The 25,572-nt window shown below is 30.6% G+C and overlaps 1 protein-coding gene across 6 annotated transcripts in view; it reads right to left on the bottom strand.

The window, feature by feature from the left end:
• Nucleotides 1-25,572, bottom strand: part of LOC134725614 (protein FAM149B1-like) — a 71,960-nt gene that overhangs the window by 27,005 nt on the left and 19,383 nt on the right. For 2 of the 6 annotated variants that reach the window (XM_063589571.1, XM_063589569.1), the window contains exon 2: nt 3,929-4,042. In XM_063589571.1, coding sequence (XP_063445641.1) covers nt 3,929-4,042 — 114 coding nt within the window. Of the gene's footprint in view, nt 1-3,928; nt 4,043-10,869; nt 11,466-19,306; nt 19,417-25,572 lie in introns of those variants that run through there. The other 4 variants (XM_063589570.1, XM_063589568.1, XM_063589567.1 and 1 more) reach the window with 4 other exon arrangements.

Genomic DNA, 25,572 nt, shown 5'->3' with positions numbered 1-25,572 from the left:
GAATCTTACATAATCTGGGTAATCTAACTTTTAATATTTGTTGGCCAAAATAAATATAACACTAACAGTTATCCAATCAATTGTTTTTAGTGTACTTATAGTAAAGACTTAAATGACAGATTACTCTGATTTATAGTCAACCAAGTTACATTAATATTAGCCCATTGGCTACTGAGCAGAAACTGCATTTACTAGTCAACCAGGTGACAACTGTTGAATACTGAGCAGAAACTGCATTTACTAGCCAACCAGGTGACAACTATTAGATACTGAGCAGAAACAACTTTAGTTACAAGCCAACCAGGTAACAACTATTGGATACTGAGCAGAAACTGCATTTACTAGTCAACCAGGTGACAACTATTGGATACTGAGCAGAAACTGCATTTACTAGTCAACCAGGTGACAACTGTTGGATACTGAGCAGAAACTGCATTTACTAGTCAATCAGGTGAAAACTGTTGGATACTGAGCAGAAACTGCATTTACTAGTCAACCAGGTGACAACTGTTGGATACTGAGCAGAAACTGCATATACTAGTCAACCAGGTGACAACTGTTGGATACTGAGCAGAAACTGCATTTACTAGTCAATCAGGTGAAAACTGTTGGATACTGAGCAGAAACTGCATTTACTAGTCAACCAGGTGACAACTGTTGGATACTGAGCAGAAACTGCATTTACTAGTCAATCAGGTGAAAACTGTTGGATACTGAGCAGAAACTGCATTTACTAGTCAACCAGGTGACAACTGTTGGATACTGAGCAGAAACTGCATATACTAGTCAACCAGGTGACAACTGTTGGATACTGAGCAGAAACTGCATTTACTAGTCAATCAGGTGAAAACTGTTGGATACTGAGCAGAAACTGCATTTACTAGTCAACCAGGTGACAACTGTTGGATACTGAGCAGAAACTGCATATACTAGTCAACCAGGTGACAACTGTTGGATACTGAGCAGAAACTGCATTTACTAGCCAACCAGGTGAAAACTGTTGGATACTGAGCAGAAACTGCATTTACTAGTCAACCAGGTAACAACTGTTGGATACTGAACAGAAACTGCATTTACTAGTCAACCAGGTACACAACTATTGGATACTGAGCAGAAACTGCATTTACTAGTCAACCAGGTGACAACTGTTGGATACTGAGCAGAAACTGCATATACTAGTCAACCAGGTGACAACTATTGGATACTGAGCAGAAACTGCATTTACTAGCCAACCAGGTGACAACTATTAGATACTGAGCAGAAACAACTTTAGTTACAAGCCAACCAGGTAACAACTATTGGATACTGAGCAGAAACTGCATTTACTAGTCAACCATGGGGAAAATAATTGGATACTGAGCAGAAACTGCATTTACTAGTCAACCAGGTGACAATTATTGAATACTGAGCAGAAACTGCATTTACTAGTCAACCAGGTGACAACTGTTGAATACTGAGCAGAAACTGCATTTACTAGCCAACCAGGTGACAACTATTAGATACTGAGCAGAAACAACTTTAGTTACAAGCCAACCAGGTAACAACTATTGGATACTGAGCAGAAACTGCATTTACTAGTCAACCAGGTGACAACTATTGGATACTGAGCAGAAACTGCATTTACTAGTCAACCAGGTGACAACTGTTGGATACTGAGCAGAAACTGCATTTACTAGTCAATCAGGTGAAAACTGTTGGATACTGAGCAGAAACTGCATTTACTAGTCAACCAGGTGACAACTGTTGGATACTGAGCAGAAACTGCATATACTAGTCAACCAGGTGACAACTGTTGGATACTGAGCAGAAACTGCATTTACTAGCCAACCAGGTGAAAACTGTTGGATACTGAGCAGAAACTGCATTTACTAGTCAACCAGGTAACAACTGTTGGATACTGAACAGAAACTGCATTTACTAGTCAACCAGGTACACAACTATTGGATACTGAGCAGAAACTGCATTTACTAGTCAACCAGGTGACAACTGTTGGATACTGAGCAGAAACTGCATATACTAGTCAACCAGGTGACAACTATTGGATACTGAGCAGAAACTGCATTTACTAGCCAACCAGGTGACAACTATTAGATACTGAGCAGAAACAACTTTAGTTACAAGCCAACCAGGTAACAACTATTGGATACTGAGCAGAAACTGCATTTACTAGTCAACCATGGGGAAAATAATTGGATACTGAGCAGAAACTGCATTTACTAGTCAACCAGGTGACAATTATTGAATACTGAGCAGAAACTGCATTTATTAGCCAACCAGGTGACAACTTTTTGATACTGAGCAGAAACTACCTATACTAGCCAACCAGGTGACAACTGTTGGATACTGAGCAGAAACTGCATTTACTAGTCAATCAGGTGAAAACTGTTGGATACTGAGCAGAAACTGCATTTACTAGTCAACCAGGTGACAACTGTTGGATACTGAGCAGAAACTGCATATACTAGTCAACCAGGTGACAACTGTTGGATACTGAGCAGAAACTGCATTTACTAGCCAACCAGGTGAAAACTGTTGGATACTGAGCAGAAACTGCATTTACTAGTCAACCAGGTAACAACTGTTGGATACTGAACAGAAACTGCATATACTAGTCAACCAGGTAACAACTGTTGGATACTGAGCAGAAACTGTATATACTAGTCAATCAGGTGACAACTGTTGGATACTGAGCAGAATCTACATTTACTAGCCAACCAGGTGACAACTATTGAATACTTAGCAGAAACTTTAGTTACTAGCCAACCAGGTTACAACTATTGAATACTTAGCAGAAACTACATTTCCTAGCCAACCAGGTAACAATTATTAGCTACTTAGCACAAACTAAATTTACTAGCCAACCAGGTAACACTTATTATATAATACTGAGCAGAAACAACTATTGACATTTACTAGCTAACATGAACAACTATTAGATACTGAGCAGAAACATCTGCATTTTTATAGCCAACCATGTAACAACTGTTGCATACAGAGCAGAAACAAAACAACTTCTGTTACTTGTTAACCTGTTGACACATATTGGAAACTGAGCAGAAACAACTTCATTTACTAGACAACCAAGTAACAACTATTGGACACTGAACAGAAACTACTATCTTTAAAGAGACAACTGTCCACTAGGGTTAAAAAAACATGGATAGAGACAATTAAAGGTCACCTTACCAAATAATGACAGTCATGTTTACTGTTGGATACAAAAACTAAATTTATACTTTTACATGCCAAATATTTTATTTTGCTCAAACAGTTACATCAACTTCACCTGTACAATCATGTAAACCACTATATTACCATACGTAATGGAGTGTAACTACCATACACATCTATGATCAAGTGTAAATAAAATACAACAATAAATATTACTTTTATTGCAGAGAAAACTGAAATTTTAACAATCACAAGGTGTATTGAGGAGGATTAAATAGATGGAGCAATGGCTGTCCCTACTTCACAAGAAATCCAATAAAACACACAATTAATTGTCCTTCATTTTATGATGCTCTATATTTATAGTCTTAAAAAGACCATTAAATTTTATACACCTGCAAATATTTGCTGGAAACATATGGTTGTTACCCTTATGTTAAATATCAGCTTCAAATGATAGTATGCAAAATAGAATCTTTCTAATTTTATATTTTTATAGTTTATATGACAGCAATAAATATTATTATGACAGAACTGGACATGTATTTCAAGGTGATTATAAAACTAGAACATAATTTTAACCTAGTGAAGGTACCAAGAAGACAAGTTGTTACATGCAAGGTTAGGGGTTATAAATAAACTTTAAACGCAACTTTTTGTCCAAAAACTAGCTAACTGACTTATATAATACTCTTCACAATTAGTATGTGTCTCAATGTGACTATATATAGAAAGTCTAAACATGAGTATGTATTACCTTGTGAGTGCTTCATTGACTGTACGTAAATATTCTGCTGGCAAGAATTGTGCATTAGATGTCTCTGATGACTTCACAAAAGCTGATGTACCATCATCTTGGCGAAAACCACGTCTGAAAATGGAAATAAATAAATATAATAATAGTAAAATATCAGACAAAATCCCTCCTAAAAAGGGGGGGGGGGCATTTGGCAGTTTCTTTTAGTTCTTTTGTAAGGTGGATAGTTTTCAATTTGCAATTAAGATTTTTTTTCAATACCTTATAAGATGTTACAAAGTGTTTATGGACAATTAAGATATCTTTCAAGGTAAAATCTGCAGGTATTCATTTTCTCCTTGTGGAGTGAAATTGACTAAATGACTTAAGCCATAAGAAATGACTGGATGATATTTCCACCAGACTGACTGCATATTTAAAGCCATGACAATGAGCTAATGTGACAGATTACTGTGTGTCTTGACATGATCAAGGACATTTACAAAGTTCAAGCTTGGTCACTGCTCACTCAGAAAATGCTTATTGTTTTGTTATCCTTTACAGGTTTATACAAATGCTTAATTGAGAAAAGCAGTGACCTTTACATGTACCAAAATTCGGTACAAAATTACACCCAAAAATTTGAGGAAAATAATTTCTTTCTTACAAAGAAAATATTTTCTTGTGAAACAAAATCAGATTTAAAAATTAATTTGAGATTGGTTGAATTTTACAAGCATTTGGCAAAATAGACAGTCATATGGATAAAAAAATATTCTGTAGAAAAGTGCCTAGGAATGAAAAAGGGTATAAAAATACAATGTTGCAACAATGAAGGTGACATGGATCAGTTTAAAAAATAAACTGATGCAGTTACCTAATTAAATGACATAAATGCCTAAGAATGTATCTTTAACATGCCAATGAATTATATATATATATTATATGGTATTTATTTCAACAAGAACAGTAAAATATCTAAGATACCCTTTAATGTGATGTAAGGTATTTGAAGAAACAAGTGTAATCATGTCACATGTGGTCTAACCACAAAAAGACACCATAATTTACAACTATAATGCACATTTAAATCAGATTCTCAATAAATAGAAGGATGTTACTAATATAAAATACATTCGTTGTCTCAAAAAAAATCAAATCAACAAAAAATCTGACAATAAAATGCTCATAATAGGTAGTGTTACTGTATAGCAACAAAACGGATGACATCGTCAACAATTAATTTATTCTTTTATTAAAATTGTGGGACATTTTAAAACCAACCTACTCGATGTATAATGATCTATAACGCAGAATGTGTTCATTTGATATATATGCCCTTTTTCTATTTGTACTCAACAACATTCAATTTGAAAAAGGACCACTTGCGGATGAAAAAAAAAAATATAATGAAATATTTCAGATCTTTAGTAATTTGTTAAATTTATAGCAGTAAATAAATAAGTATAAGATTACAATAACTTTTTTCTGTATGTTTATAGCAAAGTCTAGAAATTTTTATTTAATTAAAAAATAAACTGCTTTTTTGACTTCTTCATTATGGTTTATTCCTTGAATGCCAACATCCTTTGATCTACCGACAATTTACCTGTAAAATTATGTTGGCGTTCAAGGAATAAGTGCAAGTAGTTATCACAACAAAAATAAATGCTTATCAAAACAATCATACTAATTAAACAGATAGGTAAATACAGGTAGCTAAAACAAGTTCATGTTTTTCAAGTTTTCGAAAATCATGTGTTGCTGTTACTGCATTCAGTTGTACTTAAAAATAAATATGGATCATCTTAAAATTCAACAAAGTCAACATGTGCATATTGTCATGAAATCCAGTTTGTTCAAATTCTCTTTGGACTTCACGGTTTTTTTTCAACATTTATATAGTTTTGTGTGCTGTAATTTCTCTAATATTACTTGATGGAATTTCTTGAAATTTTGATTCTCATGTTAGATAACTATGTTTTATTTTGTTCAGTTTGCAATTGTTCAGATATATTGATGATAAATCTTTAATATTCTTTTTTTTTTTTAAATATATCTGTATGCAAATTTCTTTGATAAAAAATCTGAAAAGTCTTATGTAAATAAACACTTCCATTCCCAAGTTATCTTTTTTCTTAATAGAAAGCAAGGAATTGTAAAAACGTTTTAATATATTTATTTCTTTAAAATTCATAATTTTAACCTTAAAATCTACCATTTTTCTTATCAAAAAGTAATAAAATGTTGCAATTTTATCAAGCTCATTAATTATTTTATACTTTTAAAAACATTTAGATAGTTCTAAAAACACCTATTGTTATTATATAAACATCCATTGAAATATTTTTGTTGGCATTCAAGGAATAGGTCACACATAAAATGTTGGCATTCGAGGAAGACACCTTCATTATATATGTACTTAATCAATGACATTTTCCTTATTCAACTGTCAACTGCAAGTTCATTGGTAAGGTTATAGATATATTGTACAGCTTTATAAAAAGTTACTGTAGTATTACAGAAATATTAGCTACAAACTCCTTTTCTTCTCCCTATTAATGAACTAGGTAATTAAAACAGTAGAAGGGTAAATTTTCATACTCAACGTGTGTTTATTCTGTTGAGTATCAAACCCTACAAAAAACCACATTAGGGAATTTTTACAATAGAGTGTTTTTACCAAAAGAAAAGAGTACACTATCGGAGAAAATTCATTGTTATATATATTAACAGTATTGTAATGCCAGTATGACATCCTAGGATTTAATGTGAAAGGAGCCTCAGAGTATGACTGTTTGCCAAAGTCAAAGATTTTAATAAAATTAAGAATGGAAATGGGGAATGTGTCAAAAAGACTTTACAACCTGAACAAAGGGCTGCTTTAAAAAAAAATTGATATTAAATAATATATCTGCTATGTTTGTCTCCCTAAATATCTAATGATCAAACAACATGCAAAGTATGTTTCTAATGGAATAAAACATTCATAAAGTAAATTTAAATTTTTAAAATTAAGTGACATCCTGGTCTATATATGCTTAGCAATAAGTTGTGTAACAGGAAACATAGCTCTCAAGTAACATTTTGTTTGTTTAAACTTATTTAAACTTGAATAAAGTAAATACTAAAGTTACAATGACATTATTTACAATAGGTAATAGAAATTCAAAACATTGAATCAATTAGTTCAGTCATATAAACTTTCTGACCCTCTACAATTTTGTATTTATTTAGCAAAGTATCAGGGAATGTCCATGATTTTTTTTTAATTTGTTTCTTCAAAAAATGATTATGCATTTGAAGATCAACAAAATCAAGGTTGTTTAGAGTGATATCCCCCTTTAACCACAGATTAGATAAATTAAATCTAGGCATAAACAAACATACACAAGAATCACCATGCAAAATATCAGAAATTTATAAAGATTGTTGACCCTCCCTTTCACAGCTCTTCCCCTGACTCAGACACCAGATTACTATGCTACTACTTTAAGCATTTATAGGTACATTTTTCACTAGGACTTATCAAATTTCAAGATTTCAATTGGCAGACTTTAAAACATTGAGTAAGAAACAGGAATACAAACAAATTCCTAACAAACTTTCTGTATCAGTTAAACATTTTGCTTTAAAAACATATCTCTACGATTTGTTTTATGTTTTTGTACCGTTATGGGAATCAACAATATTCAAGTTTGGTAAAATCCATTTGTCGATAAAATCGCTGCCAGTACTAAAGGTCTTATAACAATCAATCACCAGTTAGACAAGGTATATAATGACAACAAAGGCTGGTATTTGTACGGTCTTTGTTCAATGGTGCTTTTATACATGACCGCTCAACGTCTTAAGTCAACAAGCCTTCTTCACAATAACTAGGAAGCAAAGTTAGTCAATATCAAAGGTCAATAACTACCATATCTTATCATTGTTACCAACTGACCAACACTAATCTAAAACAAATTCCATTATCTAACATTAACCCATGTCACTAAACTTTTATTAAATTTACAACATTGTAACACTGTATCTAAGTAAATATAACTAAAAATAATCAAATATTTCTTGTTAAAGTGCTAATAAGTCTAAAATTTTCAATGAAAAATAAAAAAAAATAATACAAGATATTGACCACTCCAATTGAATTTTCTTATTTCTTTACGTTCATTGCCCCAAAAATTTGATTTCTCTTTGCTTTAGATTAAAATTAAAAAGTTTTGATATAATATTGACCGAGATGTTTGTCAATTTTCCTCAATAAAATTTAGAAAATATGTGTTGCATTGAAATCATAAGAAAGTAATGACTTAAACTGTTGAGATTTTCATTTCCTAGACATACTTGTAGTACATAACAAAAATGGTTGTGTGTTAATGCCGTCTTCCTGTAAAACAATACAGTAGAATTTTCTCCATATAGCCCTTTTTCAGATTACTTCTATTTGGTTATTTTATATAGGTTTTAATATTGTGAAATATGATCGTTACTTCTGAAACAACATTTGTTCACACTTTAAATAGTAGTTTTTTTTAAGGCCCAGAAACCCCACAAAACTATAGACAATGATGGTAACTTCATCTGTCTTTTATATAACAGTTTCTATATTCCAATTCTATTGTCAATAATGATTAATAAAGTTTTGACAGTTTGATGAAAGTGTTCAAAACAATTAACCACAACAATGCATATCTTGAATAACACAATGAAAACCAAAGTAACACCCATTTCTCCCTCCATGGATCCTGTCTCAGCCTATAACAGATTTAAATACACTTTCTGTTCACCTGCATCTTTCTTTACTTATTTTACTTTGATCTTTTTCCTAGGTGGGCTAAAACTTATATAATTATGGTCCAATATTTCAATTTAGAACTTTTCTTTAAAAAGTGATATGCAAAGAATTGCTACAAACTTATCCTTCCTTATGTAAAATCTTTTTTGTTGTTGCTCTTCTCTTAATTTATCTAGCATGTTTAATGACACAATGAAAAGTTTTCACCAATATTTGTTCAGTATACTTGAAAGCTATGCTACAACAAACAAGTTAGAAATACAATCACAAATTATTCTTCATGTTCTTACCATAAATATATTTTTTCTGGAGTTATTTTGAAAAAAAGGACCATAAAACAATGGATTAGTTCTGAAAATTAAAATTTCATTCAAATTCCTGGGCAAAATGAGATTTTCTCATGAATTCTTTCATGTTTATTGAAAGGAAAAAGGCATGAACTAAAATTTTATTTTATGTTAAAATCTTTAAATAAAATGCAGAATAAAAATTTGCTAAATGCTTTTTTAACAATTTCATGCTCAATTTTGACATAAAAATGTGGAGAGAGTACAACAGCTTCATGCTTGGTACATTCTCAAACTTTATAAGGTGGATCATTTCTATTTGAATACATCCTAAATTATATCAAAGACGAGGAAGACACCAAGAGGACACTCAAAACCTAGAGGTCAAAGGGCCACTCAACACCTATAGGTCAAAGGGAATCTGTCAATGTCATGGCAAAATACAAAATACAATGCAAGGAATAACATTTGGACGAAACACTCATAGAAGACTAATAAAGACTGAACAACATAAAGTTGACAAACCACACTAAACTCAATTAAATAAATTCATAAATCTCAAAATAGTTTTAAAATAATCTTTACTTGACTTTAGAGCACTGTTGATAAATAGCAACCACAATATAAACACATGGATGTATATATATAGACATTAAATTCAAAACACACTGTACAGCTTTATCTGATTCAAATTTCATTGAAAAATATTTAATAAAAATCATCATAAATTATTTTAAATATTTTAAATACAGATAAAAATCTTTATTTTTTCATACATTACGAAGAACAAAATTTATGATATTTGTTTGTTAAAAAGGAATTCAAAGCCATATGTAAAGAATGCCTTCAATATTTCTGGAGCATAAAATATTTAATATTCACCAAAGTTCCTATCTTTATAATTTATATATAAACTCTTTGAAGACAATGCACCGGAACGCAAATTAGTCTTTTTTTATTAACGTATGAAGCCCAAACATGTGCACAGATCATGGCCTTTTTGGAGTCTTTTGGTACATTTTTTCTTCATGTGACACATACCATGAAGTGAACAACAAAATGCGTACCGTATTAATTAACAATTTAATGACCTAATGTCACAAAAAATCATTGTTGTAGGCCAGTTTACCACTGGATAAGGTTTCAACACTTATAAATATATAAAAAAATCTCATTAGAAATAATAAATTACAACTGTCAGCTACGGGTGACAATACACCGTCCTAAACAACACCCTAACTACCACATACATTTAACTTAATTAACACATGTATGGGAATATAAAGACAAATGCATGCACATATTTCCTTTCTTTGACAATAATGATTTAATTTTTTTCTAGAAGAATATGCGTTTTAAAGATATACTTTTCAAAATATATATATAGAGGATCCGGGTTATAATTTAAATTGGTCTTGCCTCAATGCAGCATTGTTTGATTTGGATCTTTCACAATTTGTTATTCTTAGTAATATCAGAATTTCATTTGTTTAGTTTTTATTATATACTCAAAAGTTAAAAAACAGATGGATCAGAATTGTGTTATTTTTTAATTTATTTTTAAAACCTTAATTTTATGCCACTGTTAGTTATTTTCATATTAGAAAAATTAAGAACTTTTTACCAATTTCATTTACAAAATGCATTAAAATTACACTTTGTCTAACAATTTTTAATGCCTTTAAAAATGAGGTATATTTCTATTAGAAGAAAATGACACTGAGTACTCAAATAAAATTAATTTCTATAGTAAGACAAAAATTATTATTAAACTTAATTTAAATTCCAAGAAAAGTAAACATAAATGTTTCTGGTTTTGAATGAAACAAATAACAAAATTAGATTTCAAATGATTTTGAAAAGAATATATTTCTTCTCACCTTCTGTTGTGTATTTTAGCACTGACACAAACCATTGCTGTTGAAAGCCCATAGTTATGAGAGTAAATCGGAAGACCAAACTGCTTAGAAAGAACACTAGAATTTGTACTTGACCCTCGAGATGATGGTTTTATATCCAATTTAGTCCACGGAAAACTATGATTCGACATCCCATATCTAACAGTCACTTCGGTTTCCATTCTTAAGAAATCACATCCTTAAATCAGTTTATATCTCCATTTCCTCCACATCTCAATTAAATGTTAAAATATGAACAAAGAGACAGTTTGTCCACTAACTTTCTCACACAATTATCACCTGTTTACAGGTGAACAAGACTTTAAACATTCATTGTCTCTAAATAACTTCTCTTGACCATGTAATTAACCTGTGTAACGGTGACAGGATGAAGGTAAACAATCTTAGTTGACTTTTAACTTTCTCAACAAGTCTATACAATGTAGCCTATTGGACAACACAAACGACAGGTAAAATTTTTATGTGTTGAAATATGTAATAAAATTTGGAGTCTTAATCTAAGTACGGTCATAGTTTTCATATTTATCAGCAGTACAAATCTTTTATACCCTTATTGAAATGCTGTTCCTCGGACAATAAACTATATCTCCGTTGAAATGAAGGATAGGGAGGGGCTTACTACCTCATTATCATACAAAACTAATTCAAGATTTATTGAACATCTAATGAGGAACTTTGTGTGATATTATCAATGACAGTGAAATGGTGTAAGCATCAAATGTCCACTCACTGATTTTTCAGGTATTTTCAGGTGATAATGAATTGATTTGTTATTTATGGCAACCAAACATACAGCACAGAGACTTGTGATAAATCTACTGGAATTCTCTAATACAATCAAAAGAACAGTACTGACTTAAGCCATTTCCTTACAAGTACTTTAACTAAATTACAAAAATGTCACTCATAGTGTTAGAACAAGGGCTATCTATAATCTATAAATATAGATTTAAAATTAAAAAACAATAGATGAAAAAATGCCAAGTTGGCCTATCATCCACTGGATAAACTAATATTATATTCACAGCTGGAAATTCTCTATCCATTCAATATCATAAGGTCAAAGACTGGTATTTGATATTTTGTAATGGACACTATTGGCTGCTCAGGGTAACAGTTGCTGGGAATTGAAATCAAAATGAATATAGAAGTTTTTATCATGGAGTACATACTTCTAAAATATATAATGGGGTTAGCTGAGGTAATTTTTCGATTTCTATTTCGACAGATTTCTCATTGATCTTATTGGTGCATCATGGCAAGAGTCAAAATGGCCAAAATCCAAATTATTTCGACTAGTTAGCAGTACTTCTATATGTATTACCAACAAGGATGCAAAACTTGGTAAACAATTTAAAATTGATGACACATTGGTATCTTCTTTAAGAGAATATCTACCATCAATTTTAAAATTAGAAAGAACCAGTATCTCTCAACAACTTTACTAGAAGAAAATGCTATCTGTCAACAATTCCAAAAGAACAAAGTACATGATATCTCAACATTTTTTTTTTAAAAGAACTCATTTGTTCAAACAATTTGACATGATCTGCCTAAAGTTTCATAAGAAAGACATCTGTGTCAACATTTCATTTCTGGTTAAATCAAATAGTGTGTTACGAGATGTTGACCGATTTAATCATCAATATTGACTTGGTACTGGTATTCCAAATATTTTTAAATGACAACAACCACTTGATAAAGAAAATCCTGATAAAACATATCAGTGTAACATCTTATGGTATAACGTTTCTTAACAATTTTATAATGAGAACAACTGTTTTAAGAAATAATAATCAGTTTATTGATGGTGGCCACCTATAGGTAGAAGAATATATAAGTTGTAAAAAAAAAAATCAGTTATATATTTAGTTGAATGAAATCAATTTCTGACCAGTTTGAAAGACATTTTTTTTTAAATGGACCCCAAAGATAACGGGCAGCAATTTTTAACATTTTCTGTCAAATTGCAGAACAAAATTATAAATACAATTTGTTTATGAAATCTTGGCTGTTATATAGTAAGCACTATTTACCTAGCCTATTGGAAAGCTCATTAAGCTGTATTCTGTAAACCAGTAATGAACAATGCTAATCTTCTGTGCAACATTTTTTTCTGCATTTCAAAAGGAAGTGTCTGATGAAAAGATATGACAGTCAGTAAGACACATCTAAGTTTATTCTAAAACTAGCTGGACAACATGTAAGCAAGCTGCCGAACCGTAGCTCTTAGGTTCTTATGATATTTTTTAACTATTTGCTTTGACAGGTATGTTTTGGTCTGTAAATAGTAAAAAACATCATAAGGACCCAAGAGCTACTTTTCAGCAGCTACATGTAAGCTTGATATTTGCAAATTTACACTGTTAAAAAAAAATGATTGCAGATTTATCACACATTTGGCCCTAGACAATACTTATCACCCTGTTATATCTGTTGTCTACACAGTCCGTGTGTGGGTAATGCAATACTTTTTGTAATACATCTTTAAAATTAAATTTTCATGTTTTCTGCGTACAATAGCAAGATTGAGGATGAAATTACACTGTAAACAAAATTTAAGTCAGGAACCTTAAGCTGACTGAGGTAGTGATTTGATCTAGTGGAAGAATGTTAAATTTGAGTATTTCTGAAGCTGTCAACTGAAAGATCCCTTAACATATAATTGTCCTGGTTTCAGTTACATTTGATTAAGTTTTCTATAAATTGTCCCCAAAATTGTTTACTCTACTGTAAAATTCTGATTGCAATGTTCTATATATATATACACTAAAAAATTTATTACCCCTGCATGGTCTCTGACCATTTATATCTCTCATTATAACTCATATCTATAGAAATTTTGCCATGCACTTAAAAAATGCAAGTTTAAACATCTACTTATATCAAAGAGCTCAAAATATTGCAGCCATATAACTTACTACATGCATAAAAGAGATTAAAATGGTACAGCCATATAACTAACTACATGCATAAAAGAGATTAAAATGATACAGCCATATATGACATGCATCAAAATTCTCATAAATATTGCAGCCATATGCATATACAGCATGTATCAAAGAGCTCAAAAATATTGTGTCCATATATACTACATGTATCCAAGAGCTTACAAATTTCAGTCATAAACTGCATGTATCAAAGAGCTCAAACATGTTACAGTCATATACTGTACTGCATGTATCAACAGCTCCACAAATGCAATTGCCACAAAACTTATAATGCACAAACGTAATGACAGGTTCCCTAATTATATTGCAATAATACTACATATTTACAAGGTTCACATATTCAATGGCCACAATACTATGTATTGACAGGTTCACAATTGCAAACACATGTGTTGACACTGAAGGTTCTGACACACTATATACATGTATGTATTGACAGGTTAAGATACACTTTGCATTGACGGGTTCAAAAACACTTTACATTGACAGGTTAAGAAACACTATGCATTGACAGGTTCAGAAACACTATGCATTGACAGGTCCAGAAATACAATGCATTCACAGGTTCAGAAATACAATGCATTCACAGGTTCAGAAACACTATGCATTGACAGGTCCAGAAATACAATGCATTCACAGGTTCAGAAATACAATGCATTCACAGGTTCAGAAACACTATGTGTTGACAGGTTCAGAAACACTATGTATTGACAGGTTCATAAACACTATGTATTGGAAGGTTCAGAAACACTATGTATTGACAGGTTCAGAAACACTATGCATTAACAGGTTCATAAACACTATGTGTTGACAGGTTCAGAAACACTATGTATTGACAGGTTCAGAAACACTATGCATTGACAGGTTCATAAACACTATGTATTGACAGGTTAAGAAACACTATGTATTGACAGGTTCAGAAACACTATGTGTTGACAGATTCAGAAACACTATGTATTGACAGGTTCAGAAACACTATGCATAGACAGGTTCAGACACACTATGTATGCATAGACAGCTTCAAAAACACTTTGTATGCATAGACAGGTTCAAAAACACTATGTATTGGAAGGTTCAGAAACACTATGCAAAGACAGGTTCAGAAACACAATGCATAGACAGGCTCAGAAACATTATGCATTGATAGGTTCAGAAACATTATGCATTGATAGGTTCAGAAACATTATGCATAGACAGGTTCAGACACACTATGCATTGACAGGTTCAGGAACATTATGCATTGATAGGTTCAGAAACACTATGCATAGACAGGTTCAGACACACTATGTATGCATAGACAGGTTCAAAAACACTATGTATTGACAGGTTCAAAAACACTATGTATTGGAAGGTTCAGAAACACTATGCAAAGACAGGTTCAGAAACACAATGCATAGACAGGCTCAGAAACACTATGTATGCATTGACAGATCAGAAACACTATGTATGCATTGACAGATCAGAAACACTATGTATTGACAGGTTCAGAGACTATGGATTATTAGGTTCAGAAACAAACATGTATAGACAGGTTCACAATCACTATGTATTGAAATGTTCAGAAACACTATTTATTAATAGGTTCATAAACACTATGTATTGACATGTTGATAAACACTATGTATTGACATATTCACAAACACTATGCATTGACAGGTTCACAGACAATGTGCATAGACAGGTTCATAAATACTATAGATTTACACAATTGTCAGGTTCATAATAAGTATAATAGAGGTTCACAAACACAATGTTTGACTAATTCCTTTGCCACATTACTATGTAAAAGCAGGCGTACAAATTTTAGTCTAAAATTAAAGTGAGGTTTTTTAATGCTTTATGTTTCTTCAATTGGAGTTATAATTGTACCTTTTAAGTAATGCATGTTTTAACAAATCGACAGGAAAACTTATGTATACTCCATGTCTGTGTTTCATGCATTTAATTGTTTGAAATCTCACAAATTAAGAATAAAATTATCAGAAAAATAAAATAAATTAAGATTTTTTGCAATACAATAAATTCCTGAGAACAATTTGCATTAAATCTTTCTTTTGTGGGCAAAAAGCGTTATTTGTATGGATAATTAGCTTTACACCAGTATTACAGGTAAAACAAATTGATATGTAATCTGCACTCAGCTCTTTCGTTATTTGGAAGGAACATATAAGGATAAATGTCAAGCAAGTGCATCAATTGGGTTAACATAAAGTTTTACCCTATCTGTAAGAGCAGAAAAAGAGTCACATCAGTATCATCAGCATACAAAATATTTAAGCTGCTGATAGACAATGAAGTCCATTAAAAATGAAACTTAGCAAATCAAATGAAAATTAGAAGTTTCATGTTACTCTTTATAATTTGGTGTGTAAAGGAGGTATGAAACATTAAAAATATGTCTGCTGAAATTACCAAATGATAAAGTCCCTAATTTTTTTTAATCTTTTTTTCTTTCAATAGTCAAGTTACTCTATAATACAAATGAAAGGTATGATGTCACAACTTCATATTTGAACTTAAATGACCATACAGTTTTTTATAATATAAGATTTGATCAACAAAAGAACCGATGCACAAGCAACATATGTTTACCTTATGCAGTGGACTCCTTCTGCCTTTAAACAGGGCTTCCAAAATAATATTTGAGCCAGCTGGATATTTTATGTTTTATACAGATTTTAACTAAAAAGTGATCCCTCAATGCATTAAATTTCCAGAAATGCTTAAGTTAAAATAAGTCATACATGTATATATCTACACTGTAAATACATGATCGAATGATAAAAATTTGGCTGAAATGTTCATACATGCAGATAACACTAGGCATCCTATATACCCTATATATAGCAGACCCCAGTATTCCATATTCCCTTGTCTTAATATAAACCACTGCAATAGATCAGATAGAAAGAAAAAATGGAGACAAAAATATATATCTATTACTTTTTTTCATGATTTATACTTCGAATTTTCTGATATTATCATGATTATGGCTCAGTATTTTATATAAAATAATATCATTATATATTTGTATAGAATGTAGTATGCTTGCCTTTCAAAGATGAACATTCATTACATGATGCAAAATTTGGATCATTAATGATAAAGAAGTATAATATTTTTTATGTTTGTACATCATGCTTTTGTTCAACAATAAAAGTACAAAACCAATTATGTAATAAATATCATGGGTTATTTATTAACTACAAACATTCATGCTTCCAAGAAACGACTTAGAGGAAAGAAACTATTGGATTACAACTTAAAATATGGTTTCATATTACCTTTTTAAAAAGTGAAACACTTCATACTTAAAGAACTAATAAATAAAGTCATACATCATGGACAATACTCGTCTTTAAAAACTTTTATGTACCTTTTCAGAAAAAATTTACTGCATGTACTTCACTTGGTTAATTATGTCTCTCTAACTTCATTGGCAGATAAGCAAATGAATAAAAACAACAATAGAATTTAAAATAGAGATACAATACTTTAGAACTAATTACTAGTCTGTATACAAATCTTATAATTATAGTTTATGTTACACATATTCATTAAAGATAGTGAATAAAATGTAACATTAAATGTAAATGTTAAAATAAATAGTCCATTAATCTTGATTTGTAATGTCGTTATAGAAACATTTAATTTCACACATTATTAGTTTCCACACTTCTTGCCTTAATGTTCTGATGATGATATTGCACATTTTTATTACCATATACATATTATTGATAGTTGTGGTGTGTTTTTTATGCAGCTGAAACTTATATTGTGCATATTTATACCTATTCAGAATACAAGACAATAAATTCTCTCAAGTTTCGCTGACTCTTTGAAATGCAAGACTGAACTCACTGAGTATTTTAAAAGTTATAATCACTAAGTCGAATGTCAAAATGATGTTATAGATTTTGCAAGTATGTAAACACAGAAAAAAAAATGCAAGCCAACATATACCACAAATTATTCAAAGTATCAGAAAACAGGAAGTAGGGGTTAAAATGACAGTGAGGTCAAAAATGGTTCAAACATTATAATGTTATAAATGTCAAGCAGTTGACCAAATATGAAGTTTTTTTGTTAAGTAGTACTGGATAAAATGTGTGACTATGACTTTTAAGTAAATATAACATATTGAAAAATTAAAATTATTAGCATTTATTAACATTGTCACTCTGTTCAGTAGTGATGACAAAATTATTTAAGAAGATAAAAGAAGTATCATCAATTTGGCCCGATTGTGACCCGATTGTGACCCGATTGTGACCTGATTGTGACATGATGCAACTCATCACTGTCAACCTGCTGTCACCAAATATTAAGTCATTCCATACAGATACAGATCTTGATTGGCTGCAACACTACATCATCTGATTTTTTTTTTAAATGTTTCAAAATTACATTTTCACAACCAAAGAACAGAAACATCATCTTCGTATAATTAATTGGCATTATTTTAACACAATGTTAGTGAACATGTTGAAGGCCGTACATGGACCTATAATGGTTTACTTTTATAAATTGTTATTTGGATGGTGGCACTCACACCACATCTTCCTATATCTATGTAACTATAAGGATTAAATTTGCAAATTTCGTTTCACAGAAAACATAGTTAACATCATATATTGCACACAAGAGAATAGAAATATGAAACGATAAAATATCATCCTGTATAAATGAAATGTATAATAATTGAAATTTAATAAATATTTCATGGCTTATATATTTAGAATTCATCGTTATGATGGGCAATTAACTGCAGTTGAGATTAATCTTCATTTCTGATAAAATTTTGTTATCAAAGACTTAAACTGTTACAAAACAGAAATATTTCATTTCAAAGAAATGAATGTTTTTGAAAGTTTACAGCAAATGAAAACAAGAGGCTGAGTGTATTCCCAATGTCTCCATGCAAAATTCATTTGTTATAAGCTTTGATTTAAAATAAATTACAAAAAAAAAATACAGAAACAACTTCTGAGACTAATGTTATAGAGACAGAAACTTAATGATAGAACACTTTGTACTCTTGTCTTAAAAAAACAAGCAAGCTAAAAAAAAAGAGTCTATGTAAACAAAATGTGAAAAACTCAAAATAATCAAATACATTTGTATGCACATAACATGTGAACAAGCAGAGTCATTTATGAGTATTTTACAAATCCCTAATACAAATATACAAGTACATGTATGTTTCCTAATTGTCCAATTCAACTGGACACTCATTTCTTAATGAAGTAAAACTATTTGAACATATTTCTTATAAGACAAAATCTTTATGAACAGATTTCTGAAACATCATCATTTGTCATGCCAGATTTATCTCCCCTTAATACATTGAAACTGTAGAAAGAGAGATAACTATCGAGAGTAAAATGAAACTGATTTAAAATAAAAACAAATCTTTTGTAACAGAAATCCAATGAAAACATATTTACCTGTCATCAGAATACAAAAAGCGATTAAATGTTTCTGCAAGATGTTTTTTTCCGAGAAGATAGACCATATCTGTGTGATTACTTCCTCCCCATCACTATGGCACAGAACAAACAACAACAATTATCACCTCACCTGGTATTCACAATATTTTTGTATATAATTATCATAACTACTTGCTTTAAAATTATTCATAAATCATGAATGAGTCTATTTTTAAATTTAACTAGCATTTAAACTCTGAAATCATTCCATTAAGCCAATACATTGTACCACAAACTATTTGATTATATATTGTGGTTTATGTAATTATATTTTCAACTATTTGTTTAGCATAGGGCAACAAAAAAAATCAAGAAACATTCAGCTTACAAATATACCATATGAGGAGCTGAGATATATAATAATAAGTAAAACAGCTTAGAGCAAACATTACCATATCATCAAAATCCACATAGGAGTCACTAATAAAACAAAAGTTATACCATATATAGAAATAAGAAAATGAGGCATGAGAGTCAATGAGACAACTCTCTATCCAAATCACAATATGTCAAAAGTAAATCATTATATGTCAAAATACAATCTTTAACACAGAGTCTTGAAACTATCTCTACACAAGTCATAATTAAATTAAAAAAAAAGACCAACAAATTCTTAATCCCATATGAAAGATACAAAAATGTACTAAATTTACAACACAATTTTGACTTTGATTTTGACATTAAGAGTAGAGTTTCATGGTGTCTGTTAATGAGAAATATTGTAAGCTAGCATTTTATAATGTTGATACTTTTTATGAGTGCATGCATTGATTATTTATTCCTACATGTGACTATTGTATTGTTCTAATACCGTAATTTGGTCACGATTCAAATTTGAAAGTATTAGATGGCCATGAATTTGTCAGCTAATGCCCCTTTAAATAGAAACATAATCATGTCAAACCACAAAGCCAAGTATCCTCTTAATTGTACAAAAATTTGTATCCACTAAAATAAATCCAAGTAAACATACATTATTGACAAACCAAATGATATTAAATTATTATAACTAGCCTTATGGTTTACGTGTAATTTATATGAATGAAGATATTTACTTCTTGTATATCCTTGATGCTCAACTATTTGTGTTTTCACAAAGGACTTAAAAACAAGGTTCATCCTTTTCAGAAAGGTTCAGTTGCATGAATCAACGATATTTATCATTTCAAGAAGATTATGATGAGAAGTAAAATGAGTAGAGCCAAGAGCCTGTGGATAAGTTCTCAAAAATTTATTTGGAGATGTCATTTTTAATTCTGATATGTTTCTTATTCTTTCACTCACTATTACGTAAAAAAAACATTTGCTTTTTTAGATTTGTTAAAGTTTTATGTTCATTCCTACAAGATCTCCATGTTGATAAATTCTTAAATGAGAACAATGATATATATATATCTTTATTATCTATATTTAAATATATTTCATGGTTATCATATGCATCCAATGGTGAGCCATAATCAAATTCTGATGAGTTGCAAAAGGGTATTCTGGGAGCATAAATTTGTATGTAAAGTAAGTAAGTAAGTAAATAGTTTATAGCTATATTTGTAACTCCACTGATGTCAATAAAAGGATATAATTGAAAATGCTAATGAGGCAGCAAACTTCCAACAACAAAAAAATAAAGACTTGTAATATCTAGAACTGATAATGTGTTGGATTTTTAATAATTAATTATTCTTTTGTATGTATACTCTATTAAAGTAAAATTCAGAACTAACATACATTTATAATTGGTATGCTTTTGTTCCAATCATAAATATTTAAAACAATAATTACTGTGGTATCTATACACACAAAAAATCATTCTTTGATCTTCATCCTGTTATCAACAGTTCTTACATCAGTTGAAATAATTACCCAGAATTCATTATGTTTGTAACATTTAGATACAGATCCAAATGGAATAATGTGCAAGTCATTGTAACAAATTGATACCAAATAAGGCTTCAGAAGATACCAATGACAGTAACATGCAAATCATCTCTCATGCAAAAACTAATCTAATATAGATTTGTAAGAACCAAAGTCTAATTAGACTACGCCATACATATAAATATAATTAGAGACAATTTCAATTAGAAATCCAACGAATCATCATGACTTTACAATCTACAACAAGATAAATATAAAGGTAAAGGCAAAAATAATCTTTGATCATAGACGCAGAAAATGTCTTCCTAGTACAGAAGTCATGTATTGATACAATCAGAATTGCCCTATCTCAGAATTAATACAGTGTAGTTTGCACAATAAAACTTGTGCAACATGAACATCAAAAACAAAATCAAATATTATACATTTATTAAGTTGTAAACAAATCGAGAATCTTATTACAAAAAAATACTTCACTAAATTGACGAATAGTTTTCTAAGGCTAGATTTTTAAAATATTGAATGTTCAGATAAAGAAAATGCTAAACTCTTTTCCACGCTTGCCTTACTTTAATTCAATCACCACACCCTATACATTGCTCTTTGTGTCAATCAACATAGAATTAAGAAAGACACTGACGATTTCCAATAGATAATTGAGGACTTGGCTCCACACTAGGTTATTTCATGATTTTGAAATACTATGAAGATTTAGCTATGAATGGCTCCCAGTGAGATTCCACACTATGGTGCCAATGTGTACAACACAAGCTTCTGTACAGATAGAAATCAATTGGGATCATAGCTGTCAATGCATTCAAATCATTTAAAAACACAAAAGCATTGCTTTTATAAATATAACCTGAAGAATCATTAAATAGAGAAAACCGGACCAAATTTTCATTACAACTAAATCGTTACGATAACCAACAACAAAGCTTTCTGGGATAAAAGATAATGAAGTGATATCAAGTCAACAATCCATTTAAAAAATTGACAAACAAAATATGGAGCTTTTGTTGAAACTAAGTAAGTAGGTCTGAGAAGTACAAACAGCGCTCCTGTACAAATAATTAACAAATATATTGATTTGTACCTTGTATAATACAGGATCAATACTTTCTATTACTTCATATTAAACTGCCATCAATACAATATACAATGAGGGTCTATACCATTTACTATTTGACTATCACAGTAATGTTATGACACAGTAACTAAACAACGTCACATTTAAATTTGTTTTGTATCAAGTCATCATTTCTATCTTTTAATTAGACATTACTGCCAATTAAAATAAATATTTGCAATTCTTTTCAAATGACAAGTAGTTATAGGATAAAAAAATGAATCAATAAATGTGATATTGTATCCTACTACTCAGTCAGGGAAATAATGTCAGCCATATAACCAGATGTAAATTTGATAAATTAATTCTGAATTTGATTATATATCTATTTACACTCTTTTGATTACTTAACAATATTTTTTTCTGACACTTCAGATTTGTACATACTTGAAACTCCCAGTTTGACTGTTCTCAAAGAGTCAAATAACTCAATTCATTTCAACATAAGTAACAGAGTCATAATAACTCAACAACAAAAAAATCTATGTTCAATTAAAAAAAACATAACACCCCTAAATCAGTACAATGAGTATGGCATACAATATTTTTTATTTATAATTTATAATTTTTTTAAAAATCCAAAAAATCATACAAAACACCTCAAATGTGAAGTTAATAATAGAACCAAAATATTTGGCCATGTACCATAAGCAGCATCATATCCATTACGAAATAAATTTAAAAAAATGTATATCAGTGTTTATTTGAACGCAAAAATGAGGGAAAAAAACTAAGTTCAATTATATCAAAGGCCCAACTGAGAACAGATTGTCCCTGGTTAATTCTCAGCACTACATTGGAATAAAAAAAACCACCATCCATTATACAGTTGAGTAAAGACCAAATAAACAAGCAGAAGGTCTTCTCTTCCTACTCAAAGTTAATATACAATTACAAATCAATATTCACTCAAATATAGAGAAAAAATGTTCAAACCAAACTTTAAATTGTAGTCTTTATAGTTTTCTTAAATGGATCAGAGAGAAAAGACAGTATAATCTGTAAATTCCATGCAGAGGTGTTGAGAACTGACAACTGAAGGACAAATCTAGTGTCAAAGTGTTCAACATTTATTTTCAATGCAATCTACATGACATAATATCATTTATACAACAACATGCATTGAAAAATTGAGTGCAGCACTGATACCATTAAAGTGTCAATTTTATCTCCGGGTAAATTGAATTTCTTTAGGGAAAATGAACAAAACAATCACTTTTGTTTAAGTGAATTAGTTTACAGATCTTTTGTTTTCTATTGCACAATCTGCACTTCTTGATGACAAACAATGACAAAACAAGTGCCAATAAAATCAATGTGTTTTACACTGGGTAATGTCTGTCAATCAGATCTGTCTCTTACTGACAATGGATATGTATTGACATCAAAACCCTACACACCATTAACACAACCATAATCAAAGCAACTGCTCTTTTACTGTTATTCTACTGTATAACTCAAGAACACACTGGAGACAGAAACCCTTATGTGGCTTATTATGATGGCTTGTTAGGATGAGGGTGGGGATAGTGGGTGGTTAAGAGAAGGTACATGTATATAGCAATCTTTATTATCAGGATCAGTGGAAGTGCATCATTACAAGTCATGCAGTGGAGACAGAACCTGCTGTGAATGGTATTGCTTCAGAAAGAAACATTTTATATTTCAGTTAACAATGGCATGCTTAATTAAAAAGAAAATTGTAAAACAGCCATTTTTGGGGAAAATTGACTTCTTTATGCGACTTTAATTCTGACTTAATTATGTGACTTTAATTCTGACTTAATTATGTCAAAGTGAATCCTCTACATATATCGTCTACATACATAATTTTTGTTTTTAAATTAAAAGAAAAAGATCATTGTAAAGTCAGGTAGAAAAGAATATAGGTAAAAGTAAAGGGTAAAGGTAAAACTAACAGACACGGACCACAGATAGCCACTTTACATACTAACAACCAAGTAGGTTGACCCTTGGATAAACATCTTATCAACAAAAACTATGCCCAAATTGTTCTAATTATCTCTAACATCACAATTGACGGTTGACAAAGCCCATTATACCTTACAAGTAAACCACCTATTAAATGAAAATCAATAAAGTAAACTTCAAATTATGTAAGACATGAAAGGGAACGTTGAGTTTACATGTATGGTTTATTTGGTTGTACATTAAGATGCCATTCAAACTGACACTCACTAATATCCCGGTACAACACGATTCTGTCAGCTACTTTTAATCCTACTTCAGATTATTTTGTCATTAAGATTTATAATGTTCAGTCTACTCAACAGTAGCTGTTACATAAGAAAATAGTAAACAAACAAAAGGTAATGCTGACCACACAAAAACTGAGCCTTTTTTTTAATGAATGTTTGCTTCTACATACAGGTATAGTGTACAGAATATCAACATGGTGTGCATGCATTCCCTACTTTAGAAATGGGAGATGACAGACAGGTCATTTGATGTGTACAAACCTGTACGAGAAAACAGCATTTAACCTAAGATTTGTATTTCATGAAACCATTAATCTATTACCTATAGTAAGATGAGGATGTCATGGCATTCTTTATGAAGACTTTTTGTTTTAATTAAGACTAATCATCTGCAATTAAATAATGTGATGAAAGATATGAAAAAAGTCATATTCTAAAGATAAGTGTACAGTAAGAGGACAATACACATAGCAGTACTATATGTAGTGTTCAGCTAGAAAATAATACACATAATAGTACTATATGTAGTGTACAGCAAGAGAACAATCCACATCAGAGTATTATCTAGTGTACAGCAAGAGAACAATCCACATAATATTATCTATTATTATAGCTATATAGTGTACAGCAAGAGAACAATCCACATCAGAGTATTATCTAGTGTACAGCAAGAGAACAATCCACATAATATTATCTATTATAATAGCTATTATATATAGTGTACAGCAAGAGAACAATCCACATCAGAGTATTATCTAGTGTACAGCAAGAGAACAATACACATACTATTATCTATAGCTATATAGTGTACATCAAGGGAACAATCCACATCAGAGTATTATCTAGTGTACAGCAAGAGAACAATCCACATAAAAGTACTATCTGTAGTGTACGACAAGAGAACAATCCACATAAAAGTTCTACATGTAGTGTACAGCAAGAGAACAATACAAATTTTATTATCTTATGCTATATAGTGTACAGCAAGAGAACAATACACT

This window comes from Mytilus trossulus, chromosome 7 (assembly GCF_036588685.1).
Source record: "Mytilus trossulus isolate FHL-02 chromosome 7, PNRI_Mtr1.1.1.hap1, whole genome shotgun sequence".
NCBI classification, from domain to species: Eukaryota; Metazoa; Mollusca; class Bivalvia; order Mytilida; family Mytilidae; genus Mytilus; species Mytilus trossulus.
This window is presented reverse-complemented; position numbering and strand designations above follow the sequence as displayed.